General features: G+C 37.2%; 1 protein-coding gene across 2 annotated transcripts in view; it reads right to left on the bottom strand.

Moving 5' to 3' along the window:
• Nucleotides 1-27,012, bottom strand: part of LOC121735319 (chromosome transmission fidelity protein 18 homolog) — a 63,533-nt gene that overhangs the window by 22,095 nt on the left and 14,426 nt on the right. For both annotated transcript variants that reach the window (XM_042126102.1, XM_042126101.1), the window contains 10 exons: nt 26,581-26,800; nt 25,056-25,184; nt 24,473-24,641; nt 23,724-23,916; nt 23,152-23,300; nt 22,503-22,734; nt 22,092-22,247; nt 21,726-21,867; nt 21,254-21,345; nt 20,483-20,626 (listed from right to left, as the gene is read on the bottom strand). In XM_042126102.1, the coding sequence (XP_041982036.1) occupies nt 20,483-20,626; nt 21,254-21,345; nt 21,726-21,867; nt 22,092-22,247; nt 22,503-22,734; nt 23,152-23,300; nt 23,724-23,916; nt 24,473-24,641; nt 25,056-25,184; nt 26,581-26,800 (1,626 nt within the window). The remainder of the gene's footprint in view (nt 1-20,482; nt 20,627-21,253; nt 21,346-21,725; nt 21,868-22,091; nt 22,248-22,502; nt 22,735-23,151; nt 23,301-23,723; nt 23,917-24,472; nt 24,642-25,055; nt 25,185-26,580; nt 26,801-27,012) is intronic.

The raw sequence follows: 27,012 nt of genomic DNA, 5'->3' as shown, positions 1-27,012 counted from the left end.
AAATCACCGCTTTGCCCTTGACGTAAGGTTGATATTTGCAGAAACTTTGTTTACTCAACTTTGTCGGAGTATGGGCTTAGTGACAAGATTAGTTAGTATGAGGGGTCGTAATCTCCAGCGCCCGAAGAAATTGTCACATTTGTCGCGCAAATTGTGCCTAATTATCTTGCACCTCCCTCCCTCTTAATTTCGCATTGGATTTGTTTTTTTTTTTTTTGTTTCAATTGCTGTAAGTATAATGTTTGTAGATCATTGTTTATTAAACTTATCGATTAATACTTTATCAAAGTAACAATAGGTAAACAGTAACTAAAATTTTTTTCGGCCTTTCTCTCATTTAAGTTTCAAAGACAATTTTTTAACTTTTTCATGTAATATAATCGGTTTCTCAGATGCAATAATATCTATTTAATGATTAATGCTTTAGGATCGTAAAAGTTATTTGAAATCAAAAAAATGCGGATTTTATTTTATGATTAATTAATTATTATTATTTTTAACTTAATTTGATGAAGATTTCGACATTAGCTTTGTACATTTTAGGTCAAACTCTTCATTTACTTAAAGTTAAGCAATCATTAAAAGTATCTGAGTAATTCTATTACAGTCGTAAAAACTAAAACACAAAACCTACGACAAAAGTGAAAACATACCGCACCCATCTAGAACATTATTCGGCAAATTGCACAATGCATAATGGCAATAAAGAACGCGAATCTCAACCGACAACACCCTATTCTCATGACTCGAAGGTCGCTTCGATCGCGGGTTGTCAGAGTTACCAACTTAAGGTTTCCCCCAAAACACCTGGGAAAAAACCAGAAAGGACTTTTCCAGGATTATTTTATATTATTTCAGAAATCCATCTAAACATTAGGAATGATCATCACAGATAGAATTCGCTGAAAGAAATTAAGAATTAAGAAATAACAATTACTATTATTTTGGTAAATAAGTAAGCACGAGATTAATAATTTACGAAGCTTTGCGGAATGCGGAATTTGCGGATGAAATTTTAAGGACTTCTCAATAATTTTGATGAATTTAAGGGTTTATGACAAAATTGTATGGTTCAATATTACAAGAAATTCATGACAATGTTCGCGCGTGAGTTAACACGTGCGCGGGTGAAGTAACCTGCATTCGAGTCATGAGAATCGTGCCCCAGGCAGCGGCTAAATTCTCGCATTGATGCAATTCCCCACAAAGGGGTTGCCAGTGTAAAAACTAGCTAACAAGCGGCGGTGCGCCCGCGGCTCTAATTCACAATTTTCCTCCCCCCCTTACAATTTGCCGCCCCTCTCCCCTTGCGCGCTCTAGCCATAGTACAAGCAATAAACAGTAAACCTTGGTACAAGACCGTTGATTCTGACTCACACACGTCACTCAGGGATTTGGCAGATTTTTGTAATAATGGATAGTTGAAATTCTATTTGGCACCAGGTGCCGCGATGTTGCCATGATGGTCTATCGTGTCAAATAGACATGTTGTTATCGTGACATAATATGGCAGCTATATCGTGACATATGATAGCATTTTGACACGCTAGACCTGACGGCTACATCGCAGCTTCTGGTGGCAAATAGAATCTCAACAACCGTCATTGATCTCTGTAGTTAAGTCACTTAAGATTTGTGTGCCTTATAAGTGCAGAACAATAGAGAGCAGCATACAAATGCAGAGAGCAAATCACTTTCACTTTAGTGCAAAATTCAAATTTTTCATCTTGTTTGTAAAATAAAAATAAAACTTTGTCTCTGAGGTTCAATTTCAGGAACCCGGCCGAGTTGCGCTACTGTACACATTTATATTGTGCTCTCGCCCCGGGGACCGCGTTCTAAATTCAAATTTCACCATGTACAAATGATCCGGCGGCGAAAGAAAATTTTGTCTATGCTTTATGAAATTTGCATTCGATTTATTTTTTCTTTAGCGGTAGCCGGTAAGAGATTAAGGTTTTAATCGTGTCTCGAATCAAAAGTTTAAAAAAAGTATATAAAGTGATAAAGTTATATAAACGTTTACTTAACAGCATATTTCAACTTTATTAACACTCATTATGCGACCTACAATCGTACATTTTTCATTGATAAAAAAGTTATATTTAAAGATCTTTCTCGAGACACAAAGTATCCTCAGACAGAATTTTATCGAAATCAGTTTAGCAGACAGATAGACAAACAATATTTGCATATAAATTAAGACATGAGTGGATGAAAAGGGTAACTTACAAGTTGAAAACTGTCTTTTTTGCATAAATGAAGGCTTTAGAACCAGCAAAATGGAAAAAAATGTGGATTCTATATTTAATAATACATTAGCTAGGTCCTAGATGATGAAGTAGATTAGCTACAAGGTTTGTAGAAATTATAAGGGAGAAATAAAATTGCTCCTATGTTGTAAAATGTTAGTTACCCACTTCATCCGCTCATGTCTTCAAATATGAATTCAAATATCCTTCTTATCCCAAAATAACCTCAAATCTCAAGATTAACAATAACAAATTCCAGTAATAAAACCTGCGGTAAAACACAAAAGCCATTAGACGTTTAATTCCATTTCGCGGAGCAAACGGCGTAAAAGCACCGCCGACTTAAACTTGCGCCACGTTACGATGGCACACCACCCACTAAGGGTAGGTTCGGACGACGCGACAGCAACCGGACAGAATATGTAGTAATAGTACAGTTCTTTATTACCCCGACTTAGGTGAAGCCAAAAGGAAGGGTTTGAAGGGAATATACAAGACTGACAACGCACGTGCAACTTTCCATCAGGTGACCCGTTTGCTCTTTTGCCCGCTTCCGCATTTATAATATTAAGGATGTTCAACTTTTTGAGCTTTTGCTTTGATAATATTCATGATACTGTGTCTGGAGTCTGGACATGCTCCAGCCTACAGTGTGACATCCCTTTTTAGGGTTCCGTAGTCAATAAGGAATCCTTAGAGTTTCGGTCTGTCCATCCGTCTGTCCGTCTGTCCGTCTGTCTGTCCATCCGTTCGTCTGTCTGTCCGCGGTTTTGCTCAGAGGCTATAAGACCTACAAAGCCGTAATTTAGCATTAATGCACATATTAATGATGCCGACACAATGGTACATAAAATCTTAAAAAATATATTTATAAAAATGTATAAATATACTAGCTGTCCCGGTGAACTTCGTGTCACTTTAAAACCTTCCCTGGACTTCTACGAATATTTTAAGACTAAAATTAGCCCAATCCTTTCAGCCGTTTCTGAGTTTTACAATTGAAAATCCCTTTTATATATACAGGGTGTAACAAAAACAAGTGATAATACTTTAGGGTGTGTACGTGTTACTTGTAGAGAGTTCACTGTGAAAGTAGCAGCGCTGAAAGACTAAATTTTTTTTTCACTTTTGTATGGGGAAACTCGTGACGCTCGGGCCCTTGCCCATACAAAAGTGAAAAAAAAATTTCGTCTTTCAGAGCTGCTACTTTCACAGTGAACTCTCTACAAGGAACACGTACACACCCTAAAGTATTATCACTTATTTTTGTTACACCCTGTATAGATTTTTTAAGATGGTACACATCAAGCGGGGATGATTTTTTTTCGCGGCCACCCGACCGTGTGGGGTGTCGTTGGATAGGTTTTTTAAAAATGTTATGAGTATTCAAAGACCATTTTCCGATTTAGGGATCCATTGGTGAAATATCGTGTTTTTAAGTGGAAAAAACATCATATCCCCCCCTCCCCCTTTCTACCAGCTAAACGGTTGCTTCTGGAAATGTTAAAAACTCATAGGAGTAGGTAATATGCTGAATTTAAAAATAAAATTATCACGGCTTAGAAGACTTCAAGAGTTATTGAACAATAGTCGATCGACTAATAAAAATTTATTCGGCGATGTATAAAGGAACTTTTCACTTATAATACCACAAGAGCTTCAAAATTATCGGGTATTTCCCGATAGGTTCGTTGCAAACAAATGAAGGAGTCAAGTTTTTCAGGTTAAAAAATCACGAGCGCGAAGCGCGAGTGACATTTCCTGAAACATCACGAGCGCGAAGCGCGAGTGATTTTTCCTGAAAAACTTGACGACTTTATTTGTTTGCAGGGAACCTTGAGGGAAATGCCAGATAATTTTGAAGCTCGTGTGGTATTCGGGGGATTATTTTTCCGTCCCAAATGTCGGCCAATAGAATTAGAATTTGTTTTTTATATATAGCAACTACCAGAGAAAATTTTCAAAAAATTATCAGTATAATAAATACCATGTAGGTTGTACCACGTGACGTCGAATGGTGCAATTCTATTGGTCGATATTTGGGTCGGAAAAATAATCGTTGAAATTCCTTTTAAGGGAACTTGAACATATCATACCTTTTTACTTAAATGAATTACCTGTTGATTTACAATACATGTACCTATCCAAACTCAATTAAATACAAAGGTAAATATAAAAAAAAATATTAAAAAAATCCAAGCTTGAGTATTAGCTGAAACATAAGTGCAGTACGTAGGTAATTAGTAAGTAATCTGTGCATAAATACAATGTAAGAGTGTACAGGTGTGCATAATATTATGTGTACATTGTACATACTACATGTGCATATGTACGTTGTACATATACAAGTTACAACCATGTATGTGTATGTGCAATGTGCATGTGTATAAGTGGAAATACAATAAGTAATTAATAACATGTTGTGTAACATTGATCCTGAAAAAAAAAAGTATTAACTTAAAGCTTTGTACTTAATAAATTGTTATCTTAGAATGTTATGTAAGAGTACTCATAAAATAATATACTTTAGTAGCTTTAAGAATAGTATATACCTAAACAGAACGTCTCTCTCAAACAGATAAACCTTATAGGTTTTTGTATGGGAAACCACAGTCATATTGTTTTCTTGTAAAATTTTGTAATGTCTTGAATAAATGAATAAAAAAAAAGATGATGTTGTTAGTAGTGTAAAAGACGTTATAAATGTACATTCATTGACCATACAAAAATTATCAAAAACTAGTACTACGGAACCCTATATTGCGCGTAGCACGACACGCACTTCGCCGGTTTTTTTTTTTTCAATAATGACGATATTCTTCGATACAAAAATCGCACCACAGTCACCAGCCTAACCGGGGTAAACGAATATGCGGCAAATTGCCCCCGCAGCAGATGTGATTGCCGGACACGGGGCCATCAATCTGGGCCCCCCGACCCCCAACCCCAGCATAAATCACTCGACAATGCCAAGGAAGTTCTTAAGAAGAAAAACTATAGGTCATATCCTTCCGGGGAGCGCGCCAATCGGAAAGCCCCGCCTCGAGGGTTATCCGTTTAGGGCGGGTATATTATTCACCGGATCACAGTAATCCTAGGATATGTGAATTATTAATTTCATCTTTTTATATTACTTTGGTATGTGATCGATGTGGAGTTTCGATGGTTCTGTCAGGTTGTTTTTAATTATAAAGACGGAAGACCGAAATCCGTTATATGAGGGCTCATGGGCGTACCCAGGAGTCCAGCTATGGGGGGCAGCTCATACCCGTTTCGAGAATATGGTTATTCTGGTATGTTGAAATAAAAAATCATGAAAATTTACTTTTATTAATCTGACTGAAAAATATTTTGTTTTCAACACTACATTTTGCGCAGAGACGTAACTCGTTTTTAAATCCCACTTGCCAGGAAAATTGACGTTTATTTTATCTTCCAGGGTGGGGCAGCCCCCTCCCTGCCCCTACCTGGGTACGCCTATGGAGGGCCCTAATATGTATACCGGAACGCAAAAATTGCAACAGTATTTCAGCTGCGATTTTCTATGATTTATGATTACAGATTACAGGGTGTACCAAAACTAAGCGATAATACACTAGGGTGCGTATGGATCTCCTGTACAAAATTCGCTGTGAAAGTAGCAGCACTGAAAGAGTAACTTCTTTTTCACTTTTGTATGGAAAAAATCATGAAACTGGGGCACTTGCCCGTGCAAATCACAAAAAAAATACCTCGTTCAGAGCTGCTACTTTCACAGTGAACTCTACATAAGGGACACATACATACCCTAAGTATTATCACTTAGTTTTGTTACACTTTGTATAATCAACATTCAATATTATAAAGTTTGTTTCACGTACTTATACGGTAATGTTAATATTTTGTTAGCTGTTGTAGTTCAGCTGCATTAATGTGGTATTACAGTAGCACAATCGGGGTACTGTAATTAAGAGCCCATATGACCCTAACTTGACTACATACTTTAACCTAGATCTCAAAATCTGTAAGGTCTAGAAAACTAATTTTTTGACACAAGTAACTTCAGTTCATAAAGATTACATGCTCAAGACGAAAACACGATTACTCAAAAAATGCTCGATAGTTTCTTTTTTACAAAAAACCTTGTTTAAACACATTTTTGCTTGGATCTTCGAAGTTTGATGTCTTTTCTTTAATATTTTTTTAATATCTAAAAAGGTATTGATAAAACCTAAATTTGCTGAAAACACTTTTTTCATAATCATTATAGTTCGTCTTTTATTCAAGTAAAACTAACTCGGCGATGATTCCGCGTAGTCCTTTTTCACCTGGCATATGAAAGACGGGCGTGAGTGTGAAGAGAGAAGGACGATGTTTGATTTTTAGAGTCAGATGAGCTCTCAAAAGCGATATAAAACGTCATTAGGCGAAGTACAGTCGTTTACAGTCGTCTCTCTCTCTCTGTTGGCAAAATTAGAATCCCCTTTTTTACAGAGGTCTTTTTGATTGATTATTCTGTGTTATAAAAGTTGACCAATCGTGTTATGCTATGGGTAATTCAAAGATGAAGACATGATGAATACTGATAATTAACTTTAATTTCTTAGCTTTAGTCATTGCTCAGATATCGATATCGCTACAGCCAAATTACCAAGGCGTCGCCTTAAGTAACGTTAAAGTCTCTTAAGTACAGTCGCGTCCATTTAGCGGGTCTAACGGCACAGTCGCGTCCATTTAGCGGGTTCTAACGGTACAGTCGCGTCCATTTAGCGGGGTGTAATAGTATAGGAACAATCACGGAGGGCGGGGACGGCACTCAGCGCACAATACAACTATTTTATTGTACGACAGACTTAACAAATTGTTTTCCTCCCTCCCATTAGGGTTGCCACTTACAACTGCCTTAATATATAGGTTACAAATAATTGTTATTTTGTTTACTGTGAGCTGAAAGTTTTGTTCTTTTGTTGAATTTTCTTGTTTTTAGATGTGTTAAAGATATGCCAGAAACATAAAAAAACGGTTAATTACCGTTCTGTCATAGTTAACAGTATACTAAGTCAACTGCAATAACAGTATAGTAAGTTATAACTTATAACCTTGTTGAAGATATTGCAATGTAAGCAAGGAAAGATTTTTCTAAAGGTTTGATCTGTCCAGATTGATCATTCATTTCGTTTTGCCAGGAAAAGTTGTATAACTTTCTTCATTTAAAGTTTTTGGACTTAAATTACTTGTTGTTTTATACATATTGTATAAACCCTAAAATGCACAAAAATATATATAATTTTCTCATAAAAACGTGTACTTGCCACCCCTAATGGCCACAAAGCTAGGGTTGCCACTTAATTCCGGGTAATCTTAACTAATATTGCGATTGTTGCTCGTCATCGCCTATTGACTTAGTCACTGCGAGAGAGGAGTAATAAAATCCGACTATTAGTAGCATAACAATAGGAGGCAAATAACATAGGGGGTTATCCGAGGCGAAATTAAGCTGTTATCGAAAAAGGCAAGGGGCACATCTTATCTACACAAGACAATTAAACCATAATATGTCTGTTAACATTAAAAATCAATGAAACCAAAATAAATGGTAGTCATTTGGTGACACAGAATATTTTTTATTCACATTCAAACTCAGTATTTATAACTTGCTTTTTCTATTTCTTGTTTGCTGTTTAAGCAACTAATCTTTCACCATGCGTCGGATGGGCATGTAAAAAGTCGGTCCTGCGCCTGATCTCTCGCCAGTCGTGTCGGTCTTCCGTCCCACTGGGTAATGAGAGTAACGAAATAGTGTGTGTGCTCTTGTGTACAGCGCACACACTTGGGCACTATAAAAATCACTCATGCGTAACTGGCCTGGTTTCAATTAAACCGGCCACTGTCACCGAAACCGGTGTGGGAGTTATTATATTATAACCTTTCACCAGTGATAATAAAGGTTTTAAATCAAATCCTTTGTTTTGTACAAATATTATGTTACATACAGTATATCAGACATATATATTATCTACGTCTTACATTGGATTTAGTTGAGTTTTAATGCCATGTGACGATAATTTATCACAGGCTTTTTCATCAGTTAGTCTCATTAATAAAACCAAGTTTCAATAATCACTGTTTATATCATATTCCAGCACCCTGATCTTCGAACGAAAGATTCTCCAATGCCGACTTTTGCCGGCAGTGTTGCACCATGTGGCAAATTGGCGCAGTAGGTTGGACACTAGGCTAAAAGAGCGTGGCATGCACAGAAATGGATCTAGTTAGAACCGATAGTAATATATTATATTATTCTAAACTAAATCACTAAACAGGAACATAAATACATATTACATAAAATATAATTACCGAGACACAAAATATCCCAAAGCGAACATTATCATTCCTGTTTCATGTCTGTTTCGAAAATCGATTAATTAGAATCGAGAATATGTACAACACTATTTGCTTCATTTGACAGAAAAATGAGAATATTAACTGTACCTCGAAACTAAGCGATGAGTGAAAGTATCGATTGTTTTATTTCCATTGCGCGCTCAATAGCGGACAAACTTTCTAACTAAAGCGGCAATGTATTAGGAATCATGCGGTACACACGCAGTTACGTAGATTTCATGGTAAAAACTACAACCACCCACGATTAACATTAAATACGAGGGCTGCTATTTATGTATCCGGAATTAAAAAAAGAAACAAACATATATCATTTAATATGGTTTTATTGCTTTTCAAAATATTCGCCGCGATGATCGACACACTTTTGCATACGCTGGAACCAATTTTCATAGCACTTTTTCCATTCTGATTGAGGTATCTCCAAAATGTGCATTTTGAACGCATCAACAGCCTCTTCGCGGCTCGAAAAACGTTGACCACGTAATTTGTTCTTCGCGTATGGAAATAAAAAGAAATCGTTAGGTGCCAAATCAGGGCTGTACGGCGGATGACCAGTCAATTCGATCTTTTGACCCTCCAAAAACTGAGTTGTTTCAGCTGAGGTGTGACAGCTAGCATTGTCGTGATGTAATATGATTCTGCGTTGTCGGTTGTCCTTTCTTATTTCTTCAAAGACTTCTGGTAAACAAATGGTCGTATACCATTCAGAATTAACCGTTTTACGATTCTCTAATGGCACTGTAGCCACATGTCCATTAATTCCAAAAAAACAGGCGACCATTTGCTTCAAAGTACTTTTTGCACGAGTAACTTTTGTTGGTTTCGGCTCATCTTGGAACACCCACACCGTTGACTGTTGTTTAGTTTCGGGGTCATATGCATAGATCCAAGATTCATCACCTGTGAAGATATTATAAACGGCTTTTGACGTACCACGGTTGTATTTTTTTATCATTTTTTTGCACCAATCGACACGAGCCCGTTTTTGATCGATTGTCAAGTTGTGCGGAATCCAACGCGAACATATTTTTTTTACAGCCAAATGTTCGTGTAATATCTTATGTATGCTCGTCATACTTATGCCTAAGGACGCCTCTATCTCGCGATATGTAATATGACGATCACGCATTATTAGTTCCCGCACAGCATCTATATTTTGTGGGACAACAGCTGTTTTTGAGCGACCTTCTTTATTTTCATCCGTGAGCATAGACCGCCCACGATTAAACTCACTGTACCAGTGATAAACAGTGGTTTTTGATGGTGCTTCATCTCCAAAAGTTGCGGTGAGTTGATTAAAGCACTGTTGTTGATTTAGCCCACGCCGAAAATCGTAGTAAATCATTGCACGAAAATGTTCACGCGTTAAATCCATGGCAAATGAAGACACGCAATTTTCAAAATGACGCCACAATGGAAAAATAATTGACAGTCACATGAAACAAAATGTATTCTTCAACCAAAGAGTTCTATTTTCAATTGTTGTAATTACTTTTTAAATATTGTTCCTGTAAGTGGCCAGTTCCGGATACATAAATAGCAGCCCTCGTAATTGATTTTAAAATAAAGGACACATGATTTAATAATAAAATTACTTACCGATGAAAAGAAACGTATCCACTATTTAGACCAACGTTTCTAGTCGAATTTCCACAGCCCAATACGGCACAATTAGAATTTTTAAAATTCCGATTGACGTCCGATTCCGATAACGGTGGAGCGCAGACTAAAGAACAGACTTTCGAAATTTTGACATTGTACAACGTTTGGGAACGCGATGGCACGCGAAGTACATACACATGGCAGTTCTAACTATATCCATTTCTGTGGTGGCATGACTATTTTATAAAAAAAATCTGGCCCTCGTTCATAAACGCCTTTTCCGTTATTGTAACCCCCTTGCTGATCGCCGCAGTAGGTGCAACAGCGCGTCCCAATACTTTTGAAACGAAGTTTCTTATCGCGCGTTCGGCGTAAATCTTAAGGCTAGACAGAACGATATTTGACCTTGATTTTACCTCGACACTTTTTTATTAGTACCTGCATGTTAGGGGTCTGCTCCTAGTTAGGGGGCGTTGATAGTAAGTATTCCTGTGCGTCAACTAGATGGCTTTTTTAAAATAAACAGCGACGCGTTGTTAGTATTCCTGGGCGTCAATAAATGGCGTTTTTTTTAAATAATTTTCTGAGTGTATATTGTATACAGGTTTTTTGAATATAACAAATAAATTAGTTCCATTCGGGTGTCCCTTGACACCTCTCAAGTTTTTTTTTTCAGAAGTGTGGTCACCACTAAAGCCTTTTCCGCTAGTAAAACCTTACCAATCGCAGTAGGTAGTAAGTGATCGCACGGCCATTACGGCGCGCCGCCCACATATAAATCTACCCTCACTTAGCCCCGGATTGAACGTAATATATTTATGATACGTTCTTTATGGAGATTGTTTCCAATATTGGCGTTAGAGGTTTATATACAATAGGTTATGTGATATTATGTTTTTGTATAAAGCGGTCGAAAGTAAATAAAGTTTTCTTATATTTACATAGATACACATTAGATTTCTTTTATATTACGAGGTTTTCAGGACTTTGTTGTGTTAAAGTTTTTTAAACAGTTGTGGAAATCAGTCAAAAGAAATAACAATAATATAATATTATTATAATATCTATGGACGCTTCACACCACGTCAGTGTGGCCCCGTGCTAAGTACCTGAAGGACTTGTGTTACGGGTACCAGACAACGGAAATATATTTAATACTTTTATACTATACATATACTCGCACCTATTTAAGATTTTTATTATATGATACACATATTCAATACACATCCATGACCCAGGAACTTTGAAAACTTTTTGTTCCGTCGGCGGGATTCGAAACCGCGACCACCGGCTTGAGCTACCAACAGCCTACCAACTGAGCCACAGAGGTCGTCAAGAAATGCTTCCATTCTTTTTCATATTATATCAAAATATTTGTATGCGGTTCAAATAATATTATCTGCCACACTCAGAGACGAATATTAATCACTTAACTGTAATTAAATGCAGATTTTGACTTTAGATAATATTATGTGGGACTTATGTCGAAATCTTCATTTTTAATTACAGTTAAGTAATATTCGTCGTCGTGAGTTCGGCAGTAAAACATGTAAGTAGAAAGCAGATACCTATATTTTTAAGTTGGAAGAGACTAGCAACGAATGTCAATGGCTCAATTTTTCTACGGCTTGTGACCGATCAATATAATAAATACTGGTACAACTTGAAAGCCCGCTACATGAAGCGGCAGCAGACGACGTGTCGTCGCGACTCGCGACACTACTGGTTTCTATGTACTTCTATGAAGTGTCGCTAACTTGGTGTCGCTAGCTGCGAAGGCTGTTTCATAGAAATACATAGAAACCAGTAGTGTCGCGGCGACACGTCTGCAGTTGTCGCGTGTCGTTCGGTTCCAACTTGAACCTTTATGTTAATGAAAGACCGCGATTCTTGCGGTTGTTAAAACAAAATACCAATATTTTTATATGAAACATATAAATAGATAATATTATAAATGCGAAAGTATCTCTGTCTGTCTGTCTGTCTGTCTCGCTTTCATGCCAAAACTTCTGAACCGATTGTAATGAAATTTTGTGCACATATAGTCTAAAGCCTGAGAAAGGACATACGCTATTTTTTAACTGGAAAAAGGGGTTGTAAGGGGGTGAAAATGCGTAAATTTGTTCAAATTAAGTTAGTTTCAAAAATTCAAAACAGATAGCGCTAAGAGTCATTTACATCGCGCTATCGCTTGCTTTTAAAAGTTTCTATAAGATGTGGTACCATCCCAAATTATATTTTTCGATTCTTTAGATTGTTTTACACGATTTTCTATAAGTCACTACTCAGTACTTTATCTATGCAGTATGCAGTGACGTAACCTTAAACCTATGAATGATAAATTATAGCTGTTTATGGGTAAAGTTGTGTAATGGGGAGCTAAATAATCTTTAAAATTTGGCATAAATAAAGTTTAATTTAAAATAATGAAATATTATGTGCTGTTTTTGGGTATTTTGATTTAAGGGGTACCAGGGTTTTAAAAAGCTTTTAAATTTTACAACAATTTTGTTGACACCGCGCGCTATAAACTGAAGTCCACGCGGATGAAGTCGCGGGCAACAGCTAGTAATATATACTTCATACTTATGTAAATGAATAACCGCGATTGTTGTGGTGTACTTGTGCCTTGTGGGCATTAATCGCGGCTGAATTGTTTATGGCGGCCACCACTTTCACTGACGCCCCGCCATTAGCGGGGAAAAACTTGGGAAAAACTCCCGAGACGCACACTAAGACAGAATATATACAATCTATATTAATATTATTACTAGGTGCCACCTAAGTGGCCCAACTTCGCATCACTTTTCTCCTAATATAAACCTTTCCTGGATTTCAAGATTAAAATTAGCCAAATCGCTTAAGCCGTTCTCAAGTCATAGCGAGACTAAAATTTAAAATTCATTTTCATTTATACAGATAGATTGGGAAAGTCTGTATGTCTGTTAGTTATCTCTTCGTCTTTAAGGGGGATATTAGATTATCATATATTATATTGGATCCGAGATCATTGAGTCAATGATATTGGATAATGCAATATAGACATATGATTCATTTCTTCCTTGATCATAGATTTTTGACATTTGCTGAGAGATTGGATCCAATACGGTCATAGAAATAGGTGTTGCCAGTTATTTAATATAAAAAAGAGTTTTTAATTTCTTGTTCGTTAATATGTTTCAAATAATGTAATGTAATTATTTTTCTAATTATATACTTGGATAATCTTGCTGAAATAACAAAAAACAAGCCATATTAAAAATGACGATGTCTTTTGACAAATCGAATTCTCTGAGATCTAGTAATCCTGACGTCAATACCTGTCAGCGTTAGCGCTCTCCATTGGCTATTGAAACCACATATGACGTAAAATAGGATCAATGAAATATGATAATGTAATATGCAGATATGATCAAATGATCATATATATTGGATCCTATATATGATCATAGAAATGATCCAATATAAATGATAATGTAATATCCCCCTAAATTGTTGGACCTTTATAAATCTAATATATAAAAATAGGTCGGGTTTTCCTTCCTGACGCTAGAACTCCAGAACGCACGAACCGATTTCCACGGTTTTGCATTCGTTGGAAAGGTCTCGGGCTCAGTAAGGTTTATAGAAAAAAAATCAGAAAAAACTTCAAGAGAAAAGCAGGAAAACAGGGAAAATCATTTTATGGCAAAACAACGTTTGCCGGGACAGCTAGTTAATAATGAAAATTGAAAACACAAATACAAATAGTAATCAGCATTGAAATCATTTCATTTCGATTTAATTGTTTAAAATGTTTAGTTTGTTACAAAAGCATTCACATTTAATAATATTCATATTATTTACACATAAAACGTAATAATATTATTGATACAAATAATAATATTAACTTTCATTTTTGACTACAGCAACAAAATCTATATTTAGTTTTTTGCAGTTCTTCAACTATTTGATTCAATTTCACAAGTGTCTTAGCACTCTTAGCTAAATATTTTTTAACCGACTTCCAAAAAACGAGGAGGCTGTTCGGCTGTGAATATTTATTATTTTTCTTTTTCACTAAAACATAAGAATTCAATCATAAACAGTCTGCAAGTGTGCGTCGCGCCTAACCCGACCCTCCGTCGGAATTCTTAGTGAGTTTTTAATAGAGTACCAACCCTTTTATTGTGATTAGTTATTGTTTGGCCGACGGACGGACGAATTGACAAATTATCCAAACTTCTGATAGGAGCTTACAGTCCCTTTGCCTTATTTTACCTTTCACAACACCCTTATTCTACCGCCTTAAGGATCATTTTTGCACAGACTACAAAAAGAAATAAGGTTGAGGATTTAGCTCTGACAGCTTATTCCCAATGTTTTCCGAGCGAATTATTTATCGTCGTTATTATTGTAATCAAAAATTGTCGAGTAATTTTTAGATTGGCAGATTTTGGAGCAAAAATTGAGACAGGAAATCATATCTCTGTTTTAAATAAATAATAGCCCAGACCTACAACTTTTTTTAATCACTTTGCTCTTTACCATAATCGCGGTTTCGTGCGGACAATCAGAAGACAAACTCATTGAAAGTAATTTTTTTTCGTGGTTAAAAATCTTTGACCTACGCCTTAGGCTAATTACAAACATTCAAAACTATATCAACCAATCAAATCCGTTCAGCAATTTTTGCTTGCATAAAAAAGAGCTTTTTTAAAGGGTGCGACTAACTCAACATTTACGATTTTATAATTCATTTTTATACTTGAAAATACGCCCCGAATTGTTTCATTTTCTAAAATTAGATAGTTCATTATATTTCCAAGAATTCGATGTGAGCAAAACACGATATCTTAAAATTTTCTCTATAGAAAAAAATCACAAGGAATATGCATCTAATTTTCACGAATTTTCATTTATTGCCATAACCGTGCATTGAATTAAGTTAATATTTTAACACGTGAGAAACCGACCTAGCTAATTTTTTAAATATTGTATATTTATCGAGTTATTGAGAAAAAACTCATTTGACGATGATTCCGCGCCGTCCTTTTTCACCTGGCATATGAAAGACGGGCGTGAATGTGAAGAGAGAAGGACGATGTTTGATTTTTTGGGTTAGTCACCCTCTTAATGCAAGTAATCATTTATCTGATATAACTATCTTATGTCTGTTCCTGAGATTCACAGCGTCCTAAATTTCATCTAAATCAGTTCAGGAATTTAAGCGTGGAAAGGTAACAAACAAAGATATTACACCCATCTATAGATATCATCAACTCTACATTTTCCATTTCCATTCGCAACTTTCGAAATGAAATCCTTTTCCGAGTCAAAGAGGAAACAGCGTATAAAGGCGACAGTACTGATAGTATTATGCCTATTGCGCTGTGTAGACACCATTAACCATTTGAATGCGGCGGGCAGGCGAGCTAATCATCTCTTTTGTGGCAACTCGTGGAGTATTCACAGTTGGAGCTATGAATCTGCTACCCGCGGCTAGTCAAAGATACAACTACCTGACAGCAAATGCCTATTTACATCGCTTTTAAACAGTGACATTTTGTTTCCCACGTACAAATATAAAGGATATTTTATTGTATTAAATACAATACTTTGAAATTATTGAAAGTTGCATGAATATTACTTGTTTCAGAAATTGTTACAGTATTTTTCTGTCTGCAAAACAGATTACAAGTGGTTCCATAGAATCTAGCTCTTAAAATTTAACAGGATAACAACTAAGAATAAAATTCCTAATGGAATATAACATCTGTCGCGTCTATACATATCTTAATCTATGACGTTAGGCAAATACGGCTCTAATTAGGTACCCATACATTAGACATTATGTTAATGAATTTCTAGATTAACACTAACTATTGTGAGTGCATATTTTATCAGCTTGCTCTAACGTCGCATAATTCTTTATTACGTTGGCCGTTTTTGCCATAAAAACGACGCTGTTCGAGAGACATTATGATATCAATTTTACGTGAGTCCGGTATGCCTATAAGTGCAACGTGGTGTAAAAAATATAATAGTGAGGCCACATTGCACTACTGCGTTCGCGGCGTTGCGGTATAACGCATGACGCAACGATGACACGAAATATTACCGCATCGGCTACGCGGCTACGACAGTATCGGCTTTTAGTGCTGCTTAGCATAGCAAAGCTGTCATAGAAAAATTTGCTTATATCCAATTCCTAAAAGCGGATTAAATATTCCACTGTACGTAAAAACGTTGCAGCGTTGTATGTTTACCCTGTATCTATAATTATTATAAAACAAAGTCGCTTTTTTTCCCTCATGCCACTTTGTTCTCTTTAATCTTTAAAACTACGCAACGGAATTTGATCATTATTTCAGTGTTAGATAGCCCATTTATCGAGGAAGGCTATAGGCTATATTTTATCACGTTAAGACTAATAGGAGAAAAGAAATAGAGGAAAATGTGGAAAAACGAGGTAAATTATTTGAAAGTGCTAACTTGAAGGCGCTAATCGCAGGAACTACTGGTCCGATTAGAAAAAATCTTTCAGTGTTAGATAGCCCATTTATTGAGGAAGGCTATAGGCTATATTTTATTACGCTAAGACAAATAGGGGAATGTGGGAAAAACGGGGGAAATTATTTGAAAGGGCTTATCTCGCGAACCACTGGAGCAATTTTTATGTTATTTGGCACAGATAAGAAGTAGACCACGTGAAGGATCATAGGCTATCGATTTTAATCATTTTTTCAGTGGCTATATATTTTACACCCGATGCGAAGCCGGGGCGGGTCGCTAGTATTATATAAACGATGCTGCTGCGTCAACGCACCGCAATAGTTTACCGTGGCTTTAACAGCATGAGCGCTCTAATATATTATTCCCGTATATTATGTACAACGATGCGTTAACGCTGCGTCGACGCAACGCTACAATGCATCGTGGCTTCGCTAACAGTATGAGCGCGCTAATATATTCCATCATTGCGGGCGCGGGCAATCAACGCGCGTATTCACCGCCTAACGACCTGCTCCAGAAAACTGTTAGCTGCATTACGTGGATAGGGCTGCCAAAACTTGGACAGGAATTATCAAAAAACCAACTTCTTCTTTTTGCAATGACGGAGTGATTCAAAAAGACTTTGCAATTAGATAGATAAATGGATGGAATGGAAAAATTCTTGATTTATACATACTTAAAATTAAAATGGTATAGTAAAAACAATAAACTGACGACAATAACGAAACTACAAGTAGGGCGTCTTAGTGCTTACAGCGGTTACTTCCACCACTTTTAATTTATTGTATGTAGTTCTAGTCTACATAAATCAGAGGCTAGCACTATCTATAGAAACATAAATTGGGGTAAAACTTAAGAGCTGCTACAATTGTGCTTAATTTCCTAATCAAAGATTCTCATATAATAAAAAAAAATATTATATGCTCCCGACGAAAACAGAGGAGTAATCATCGTAAGAATTGTTTCACGTGTGAGTCTGTGGCATGTTAGGTCTCAAACAGACAAAGCGATTTACTTTTTTTTTTATTATTATTGCAATATCTGTTAGGTGACAGCCCTAGCTGTGTCCGCTATTTATTTACGTGTACGTGTGGGATTGCGCCCGGAATGATCTCGTCTAGATACGACTCGCTGACACTATTATCAGGTTTCTTTCATTTGGAAATTGATGTTTACACTTCACATTCAACTCTACCGGATGTTAGATGGATATTTACTTCAATATAAACGGTTGTTTACTAGCTTGTATCGTGAACACGAATGATAGTAACGTATTCATATTTATCTCGATAATGATACTAGAAATAACGCATCTAATTTAATCAGTCAATATTACAATCGGTGGCTTAGGTTGTTATAATTTTACTCCAACAGGTTTCGCTTATCAATAACATTTAAAAACGGCGTCATGTCAGTTACAAATTATTATAAAGGTTAGGGCTTTCGTCTAAAGAACTACCAGCCTTCGCCTTAGTGTCTAAACACACTAGGCCGAAGTTACGCGGCGTAAATTTCTTATGATTACGTCCGCAATGTCAAACGCATACAAAATACGGAGGGAACGCGACGGAATAGTGTCATCGGTAATTTAAAATACGTTGCGGGCGTAATCATGCGGAATTTACGCCGCGTAACTTCGGCCTAGTGTGTTTAAACACTTAGTGTATACTTTGTATGACAGAAAATTTAAATATAAGCTCTCTACTTATGATTCTCTAAACTAGCCGTGTGAGGTCAATAAACCTTTCAATCAGTATGATCTGTGTGAACATTAATTGATATGTAATAACCTTACCAAAATATTAAAAAAACAACGACTAAGCTCAAACGCGACAAGGCAAGCAAGGTTTAGAAATCTACACAGAGAAAACCAAATACCCATATCTACAAAGTATCTTCTCGCACCTTTTTGTCTTAAACGGGCTTTGGCCCACCACACATTCCCACCACTGTATCTCCTGTGTCGCCAGAATCGACAGCGGTATCCAACCACGAAAACCCTTTGATATGATCTCAGGGAGCCCGATATCTAAATACTCCTTTCACGTGGTCTACTCTATATAAGTGCCAAATATTGCTCCAGTAGTTCGTGAGATAAACCCTTTCTAATATTTTCCCCATTTTTACCACATTTTCCTGAGTTTCTTCGATCGTATTAGTCTTAGCGTGATAATATAATATTATTATTAGCCTATAGTCTTACTCGATAAATGAGATATCTAACACTGAAATAAGTTTTTAAATCGGACCTGTAGTTCCTGATATTAGCGCATTCAAGCAAACATACTCTTCAGGTTAGGCTATTAAGTATATTAAGTATAGATTTTTTTTAAATTATCGCTTGACAAACTCGAGCCTCGATCTAAAATACTATGAAAAGGCTCATAATCATGGGACGATGCATGGTATAATATTATGGTAGTAATGATGATGATGATGAATGTAATTTGCATAGTAGCATATGCTTTCCGTTCTTAAAACCACGCCGAAACTCCCAAACATGTATCTATAAAGAATCAGGAGTTCTCTCAGCACCTTCCGAACCACGGTATACCAGGTATACCTCGGTGCAAAATCTTACTTGTTTGTAATATATTATACTTAGAATACTTCTCACGAAACCGAAGTCACCACATGTTTCCCCATAAATTTTGAGGAGTTCTGGATGGATCCTTCATCAGATCACCACTTTTGTGAATATAATACCAAATTGTGATGATACCCTACATACCAAAAGAAAAATTTTGAAAATCGGTTAACAAACGGCGGAGTAATCGTTGAACATAAGAAAACGAACATAACACCTCCCCCATTTTGAAAGTCGGTTAAAATTGTAGCCTATGTGTTATTCTGATGTATAAGCTATATTACTGTAAAGTTTCATTAAAATCCGTTCTGTAGTTTTTACGTGAAAGAGTAACAAATATCCATACATCCACACATCTATACATCCATACATCCAAACAAACTTTCGCCTTTATAATATTAGTAGGATTATTCTAAACTAAATCACTAAACAGGAACATAAATACATATTACATAAAATATAATTACCGAGTCACAAAATATCCCAAAGCGAACATCATCATTCCTCTGTTTCATGTCTGTTTCGAAAATCGATTAATTAGAATATGTACAACACTATTTGCTTCATTTGACAGAAAAATGAGAATATTGATTGTACCTCGAAACTAAGCGATGAGTGAAAGTATCGATTGTTTTATTTCCATTGCGCGCTCAATAGCGGACAAACAGAACGGGCTCTGTAATTTTCTAATTAAAGCGGCAATGTATTAGGAATCATGCGGTACACACGTAGATTTCATGGTAAAAACTACAACCACCCACGATTAACATTAAATAATTGATTTTAAAATAAAGGACAAATGATTTAATAATAAAATTACTTACCGATGAAAAGAAACGTATCCACTATTTAGACCAACGTTTCTAGTCGAATTTCCACAGCCCAATACGGCACAATTAGACATTTTTAGAATTCCGATTGACGTCCGATTCCGATAACGGTGGAACGCAGACTAAAGAACAGACTTTCGAAATTTTGACATTGTACAACGTTTGGGAACGCGATGGCACGCGAAGTACATACACATGGCAGTTCTAACTATATCCATTTTCTGTGTTTCAATATGTTAATTTTTTTTTATTTAAATAATTTTAAATATTTTTCTTGTTTAAAAAAACATATCCCTCCTTCAAGCATAGTCATGTAAAAATTGTTTAAATACCTGTGGCGTAGTCTTTTCTAGCGCTTTAGGGTTGAGCCGCTGCAAGTGGTTGGGTAGCCGAGTCTCCGTCTTCTCCTCAGGTTTAGTCTTGGGTTGAGAACTGGAGACTTTAGGTGCTGGCTTGTCCTTACTGGGTTTGGTCATCTGGTGACATTTAAATAAGTTAGCCTGATCGCGAGAAATTAGCAGGGTCCGTGCAAGTTTCGTAAATTACCGTTGTTACCGACATACAAATATGAGGAAGGTTAGGTTTGGCTATATTTTATTTATATCAAGCGTCGTCAATGTCGCCATATTCATTTACAATATTTATATACCAATAAAGGTTATGCGACTGTGTCTGTGACATTTTTGAAGTCGAAAGACCAGTAACAGGGCAGCCGAAACAGCGAACCTTGAAAATGAGTGTGAATATTTCAAGCGCATGTTGCAGTTTTTAATATAGAGTAAAGCCTGGCTACTTGAGATGATCTTCAGCTAGGTGACAGACAGACAGGCAAACAGCGTCTTAGCAATAGATATACCCTTTGAGTATGTGACCATGTCAGTGATATTTATGAAGTAACTAGATGACGCCCGCAACTCCGTTGCGAAAAAATTTGTTTATTGCGCGGGTACCGTACATTTTCCGGGATAAAAAGTATCCTATCGCCTTTCCCATGACTGAAAGTATCTCCATCCCAAATTCCAGCAAAATCAGTTCAGCGGTTTTAGCGTGAAGAGGTAACAGACAAACTTTCGCGTTTATAATATTAGTATAGTATGGATTACCATTTCCTCGGCTCGTCGTATCTCCTCCAGCTGTTGTTCGCGAGCTATCGCCTGTCTGATCGCGGGCGGAGGTTTAGCTCGGTCCGGATTGCCTAAAAAAACATTTTGTTGTTGGAAAAATATAATATATTTAGTTGAATAACTTAGTATAACGCATAAACTGATAAAAAAACCGGTAGAGGCTAGGCGCAGGACTGACTTGACAAACAGGCAAACTTGCTTTGTCCTAACCAAACTTGAAGACTATTTTTGTGGTCCCAATGCAGGAATCGAACCAAAGAGAGAACGCGGTTTAGAGAACTCAGCTTTAAACGCGGTGGGCGTTAAAAACCGAGTTCTCTAAACTAAACCACGAAGGACTGGCGGATATTATCCGCTACTTCACTATTACACTTTACTATTGTAAAGCCCAGTGATCATAATGATGATAATGATGCGATGGTGATAATGATGATGATATGACGTCACTCACCGAGGAACGCCACGCGGTGTATGTCGGGCTCGAGCGCGTGCACGTAGCCGTCCGCCGTGCGCTGCTGCGTGTACCGCACGCCGTACTCGCACATCGCGCCCGCCACCGTGCGTACTAGACGCTTCTCGGCGTCGCTGCATAACTGGAACCAATATTAAGTTATAAATCAACAGCTAATAAAATATTTTGTCATTAAGTTAGCAAACATTTAAACGGGCATCAACGCAAATAGTCTAAAAAAACTATACTAAAATATAACAGCGCTTGCACTTTTTATTGGACATTGTTGTCGCGTAATGTGTAATCGCTATAACTCCTTTTGTGTTGCGAGTGTCCATGAGGGTACTAGTGCTATCTCCCTCTCACCTGCACGTTGGCGGAGCGCAGCTGCGGCGCGAGCAGGTACGGAAGCAGCGGCAGCACGTCGACCCGTAGCGTGCGTCGCGCGCACGCCACCTGCGGGCAGCTGCCGCGCCACACCGACCACGTGATGCCGTCCAACTCCGCTTTCTTTCGGAACATCTATAAAAAGAGAATTTAAATTATGTAGGTAATAAACTTAATGCCATAGAATTATGTTATTGAAAACCCATCAGCTATTTTAAAGAGATGTTTAAAAATGACAAGATGGATAAAATTTAAACACGTCGAGAATGTTGCAATCAAAAAAGTTTTCGTATAATTTTTTGTCATGCAACAAGTGACATAAAAATTTGAAAGACCAATTGAATTAAAAAAAAAATCATACAAAATGTACTACATTGTGACGTCACTCACCTCCTGCGCCTGCGTCGGGAACTTGATCTTCTGCGGCTGCCGCGACGCCAGCAGCTGGTGGCAGCGCGACAGGATGTACGGCAGCGCGCCGTACATGGTGTAGTTCTGCGTGCGCTGCGTCCAGCTGTGCACGGTGTCGAACAGCTGGAGCCAGCTGCTCGCCTCGCACGCGATGTGGAGGCGCGCGTCGACGCGAGCGGTGAGGTAGTTCTCGAATATACCGTCTGCTAGCCTGTAATTTGATGGTTCAAGATTGTAAATTGTATGTTTGGTCGATCGATTGTTACTTTTATTACGGACCAAAAACTCGCGCCCAACTGAACATAGATAAATGTTAAACACAAATTATTAATAGAATAAACATTTACTGAGATTTTCATCACCACCTTTTTCATTTGTTTATTCATCCAACACTGCATTAGCGTTTGAATATAATATGTAAATTAATTACGATTTAACAAACTGTCCTTTTTTATATTTGGCGGTTACGAAAATTACGTAAAAGCATAGAGAAGTTAAAGGCTTCATCATTAGGGTATTTATTTATTCATGCACCGGCGTAGTTTAGCCAGTCAAGCCGACAGATCACAACAAAAATTTTACGTAACTTATAATCAATTACTCTGATAATTCCTAAGATTCTATTTACCTATCATACTCCCCAGCCGCTTGTATAGTCCGTAATATGGCCTCGGATTCCGTGTCGTGGATCGTGAATATAGCTTGTAGCGCCTCCATCATACTCCGCGTGTGGTCCTTCGCGCCTATCGCTGTCTTCTCCACATCTTCTACTGTTATCTGGAAATTTTGTTACGTATTTAGTAACGTTATTTTCTGTGCAAACAAAACCGTAATGTTTTCTAGACGATTAATGCTTCTATCTTAACAAGCAGACTTAAAATTACACTAGAAATGGGAAAGAACAGAAATAGAGATTTGTGTTTTTTTTTCTCATTTTATCTTTTCTTCTGTAAACGAGAAAAACCCTTTTATGGTGGCCATGCCTAGCGTACTAGTAGACAAGTGTGAAATTTATGAGGTACTGCTTTTAATTAAATATAACAGATACTGGCCTAACTGAAGCTGCAATGGTGAAGAATATGGTGAGCAATAATTAAAATCTACAAATCTACTCACCGAGCACATTGCATGACCACGCACGACGCAGCCTACCTTGCCTTATTATTATCAGTGACAGTAGCTTGATAAATAATTATATACCTGTCCCGCTCCCCGCGCCCGCAGAAAGCTAAGCGCGTGTATAGCGGCGCGTACGTCGCCCGCCGCTCGCGCCGCCAGTGCGGGCAACGCGCGCGCAGCCGTGCGTACATGTTCCGCCTTCGCCAGCGCCGCTAGTCGAGCGCCCAGCCGTGCCGTACCAACGCATCCCGCGCGGATTATTAGGGATACTGGCCTGGAAATAATATATATATATATTTTTTTAATTTACGATGTTTACGCACCAGAAAAATAAAGAATCAAGAATATAACATTTTGACGTAAGATATAACAGGTCTCAGCCTGCGACTTGGCATGCAAAATGCTTAGCCGTTTAGGCAAATGAAATATTATTGTAATTTAGTAGAAGCTGATTGGCTACACAAAAAGATACATGATTCATTACTGGACAGTTTAAATCTCTACACAGTAAGCCACCGCAATGTAATGTGTATCCTATTGTGAAGTGAATAAAGTTTAACTTTAAATCTTTTTATTAAAAAACGCAGTATTTCATCTGGCCTTATATCTCGAACTAAGCTTTAGTCGCAGGTTACACGCTCAATCTGGCATCAGTTCAGTCCATCAGTCTGAGATTGACGCCAGATTAATGGCTAAAAGGCACATAATAAAAAATTATCAGTCCATCAATCTATAGTTCACACTATAGACGTTCAGTTTCGCGTCAATCTTTACCAGATTGATAAGAACTGAATGTGTAATCTACGTCTTACAAATAAGTCTACTATTACCTTAATGTCCTCAAAGAAGTCGCATATAGGTCGTTGCATATCGCTATGACCGGTCTCCGGAGCAGCTGTGTCTTGTTTTTCTTCTTACCACCCTCTTCTTTCTTGGAGCTAGCGGTACACCATTTCACTAATAACTCGACTGTCTGTGCCGGAGCACCGTCGATTTCGTCTGAAATATAAGTCAATATTTACCGTTATGTTATAGAGCGAAAAAATATTATTATTATTATTATTATTATATCAATAAGCACACTAGCAGCTTATAAGCTGATGCGTGTGTATCATGCGATTTAAAGTTTGTCCAGTCCATATGTATCAACTCACTGCATAACAGATAATAATTGTTGTGCATATAGGTAGAGAAATAAATATGGATTATAAAAAATTGCTTAGAACACGGACCCTTATGGTTACAGCTGATTTTAAAAGTCAAGTATTTTTATAAAACTGATTTTTAAAGTTTTTCGTGCACCTATTCTGTAAGCCTATCATATTGCAATTTATTTACCTTATAACGTAATTTTTACATTTTTAAGTAAACCTAAAATTTTCTTACACAATGTTATCTGAACACTTTACATACCGAGTATGAGACAGTTGGGTCGCTTCTCGGCGTCGATGACTGACCGCATCTGAGTGGCACTCTGTAATGCAGTCTGAAACGCCTCCGTACTACGTTCGTCCGACGCGTTTAACTCCACTGGCCTGTAACCTAAAAATATGATAGAAACATGGTATAATATATGAATGCCAGACGACTGCTATGGAAAAAGTATATAATTTTTTTGCAGTTCCATTTGGGAGGTTGTACTAACTAAAGTAGTAGCAAAAACTACAAGTTAAAATATTATAACATCAACAAAAAAAATTTTGTTTTAGTGTGGGTTGCACCAGAGGCGTGGTTAAAGTTAAGGTTAAAGTTATGGTTATAGTTAAGGCTAAATTTAGCTTTAACTTTAACGGAGAAATTGACAGATAACAGCTGGTCCAACAAGGTTATAAATGAACGTAGGCGGGGGCGCTGCTGGTATAGGAGAACTGTAAAAAATGGCGTTTTTGTATGATGACAGCGTTAGTTTATTTTTTCGTCACGTGCATTTAAAACCGTGTCGAGCTCTTTGGTTATGGTTAAATATGGTGTCTTGATGGCATCCATTTTTAACCTTAAGAGGATACACCAGGGGCTAGAGAAATGAAAAAAAAGTATGTGTAATATCTATAGCTGTCTCCCTTACCTCGAGGTATCGCGTTCTGCGGTATAGGCTTGAGCCTATACCGCAGAACGCAATAGAGACAACTGCAGAAAATCAACGATTCGTTGTCCTCTGATTCCTTCTCCAAAACTTAACCGATTTAAGTACTTTTTTCATTAAAGATTAAAGAAAGGCTTGAGCTGTGTTCCTATGTTTTATATTTTTTGTATAATCTAGCCAAATCTGTTTTCTGGGTGTTTGAACACAGCGAAAAATCTGGCCATTTTTTTGGGTTTTTGAACGTTCATATCTTATTTAATAATTAAATTATGAAAAAAAGAAAATATAGGGACATTGTATTAGTGGCTGTAGATATTCAGGAAAAAAATTATAACTCTACTAGTATTATCCAGGGAGGAAACAAGGGACAACGTTTGTATGGAAAAAAGAGCGGTGTGGACTCCTCTTAACTAAAGATTTGACATTTTGCATTGTAGTTAAAGTTAAAGTTATAGTTAAAGTTAGTTGGTGAAAAATTAATAATTAGATTTTATGGATCCCTTCGATCAACAACAATCGGCAGTGTAAGCTAAATATAGCTTACCACCAAAGTGTTTAGTAAAGTACTTAATTGTTTATAACTTTTGCATTTTTTTTCAACCCCTCTTGTAATTTTGATAGAATGTTCTAGATGGTATTCCGAATCAAATGAGACCAAAATCATAATTTTCGTTGCATGAGATCAGGTTTTGACGAAAATGGCACTTGTTAATCAGAGTATCTGTCTAAGAATGTTTTTGATAGTACCAATCTGCTTATGAATCAATGTTATTGATGGTACTCATATGGCTATGAATCAATATTTTTGATGATACCCGTAAGCCTATGCAATATATATAATCAATTTCTCTTTACCTGCCAGTCTCGCCAACAGATGTGCTAGCGTGGTCTTCCCGACACCCGGTGGACCACATATCAACGCCACCTTGTGATGTGGTCGACCATCTTCATCAATCTCCGGTTCAGCCTCCTTCTTGCCCTTCCATGTGTTAGTCATCTGGAACTGACCGGTCCGCTTCACGAATCTGTTGCGTTGGTGCGGCTCTCGGGTTTTTACTTCTTTCTTGAATACTATCTGTAATTTTGTTTGTGGCCATTATTTTTGAGGACTTTCACTGCATTCAAATACATTTTCTGATGTAACTTATAACAAGAACATATTTTAAAAGTTTTAATCCCTCCATTGCGGGCTCTGGGTGAACACATCCCAGTGGCATGGCCCTATGCCACCCCCCGCGTCGCAGGTTGCGGATAGCGGACGGAACCTAGGCTGTATACCCGATACGT

This window comes from Aricia agestis, chromosome 17, assembly GCF_905147365.1.
Source record: "Aricia agestis chromosome 17, ilAriAges1.1, whole genome shotgun sequence".
In the NCBI taxonomy this organism is placed as follows: domain Eukaryota; kingdom Metazoa; phylum Arthropoda; class Insecta; order Lepidoptera; family Lycaenidae; genus Aricia; species Aricia agestis.
The sequence above is the reverse complement of the archived record's forward strand: the minus strand, read 5'-3'. Positions and strand labels throughout refer to the sequence as shown.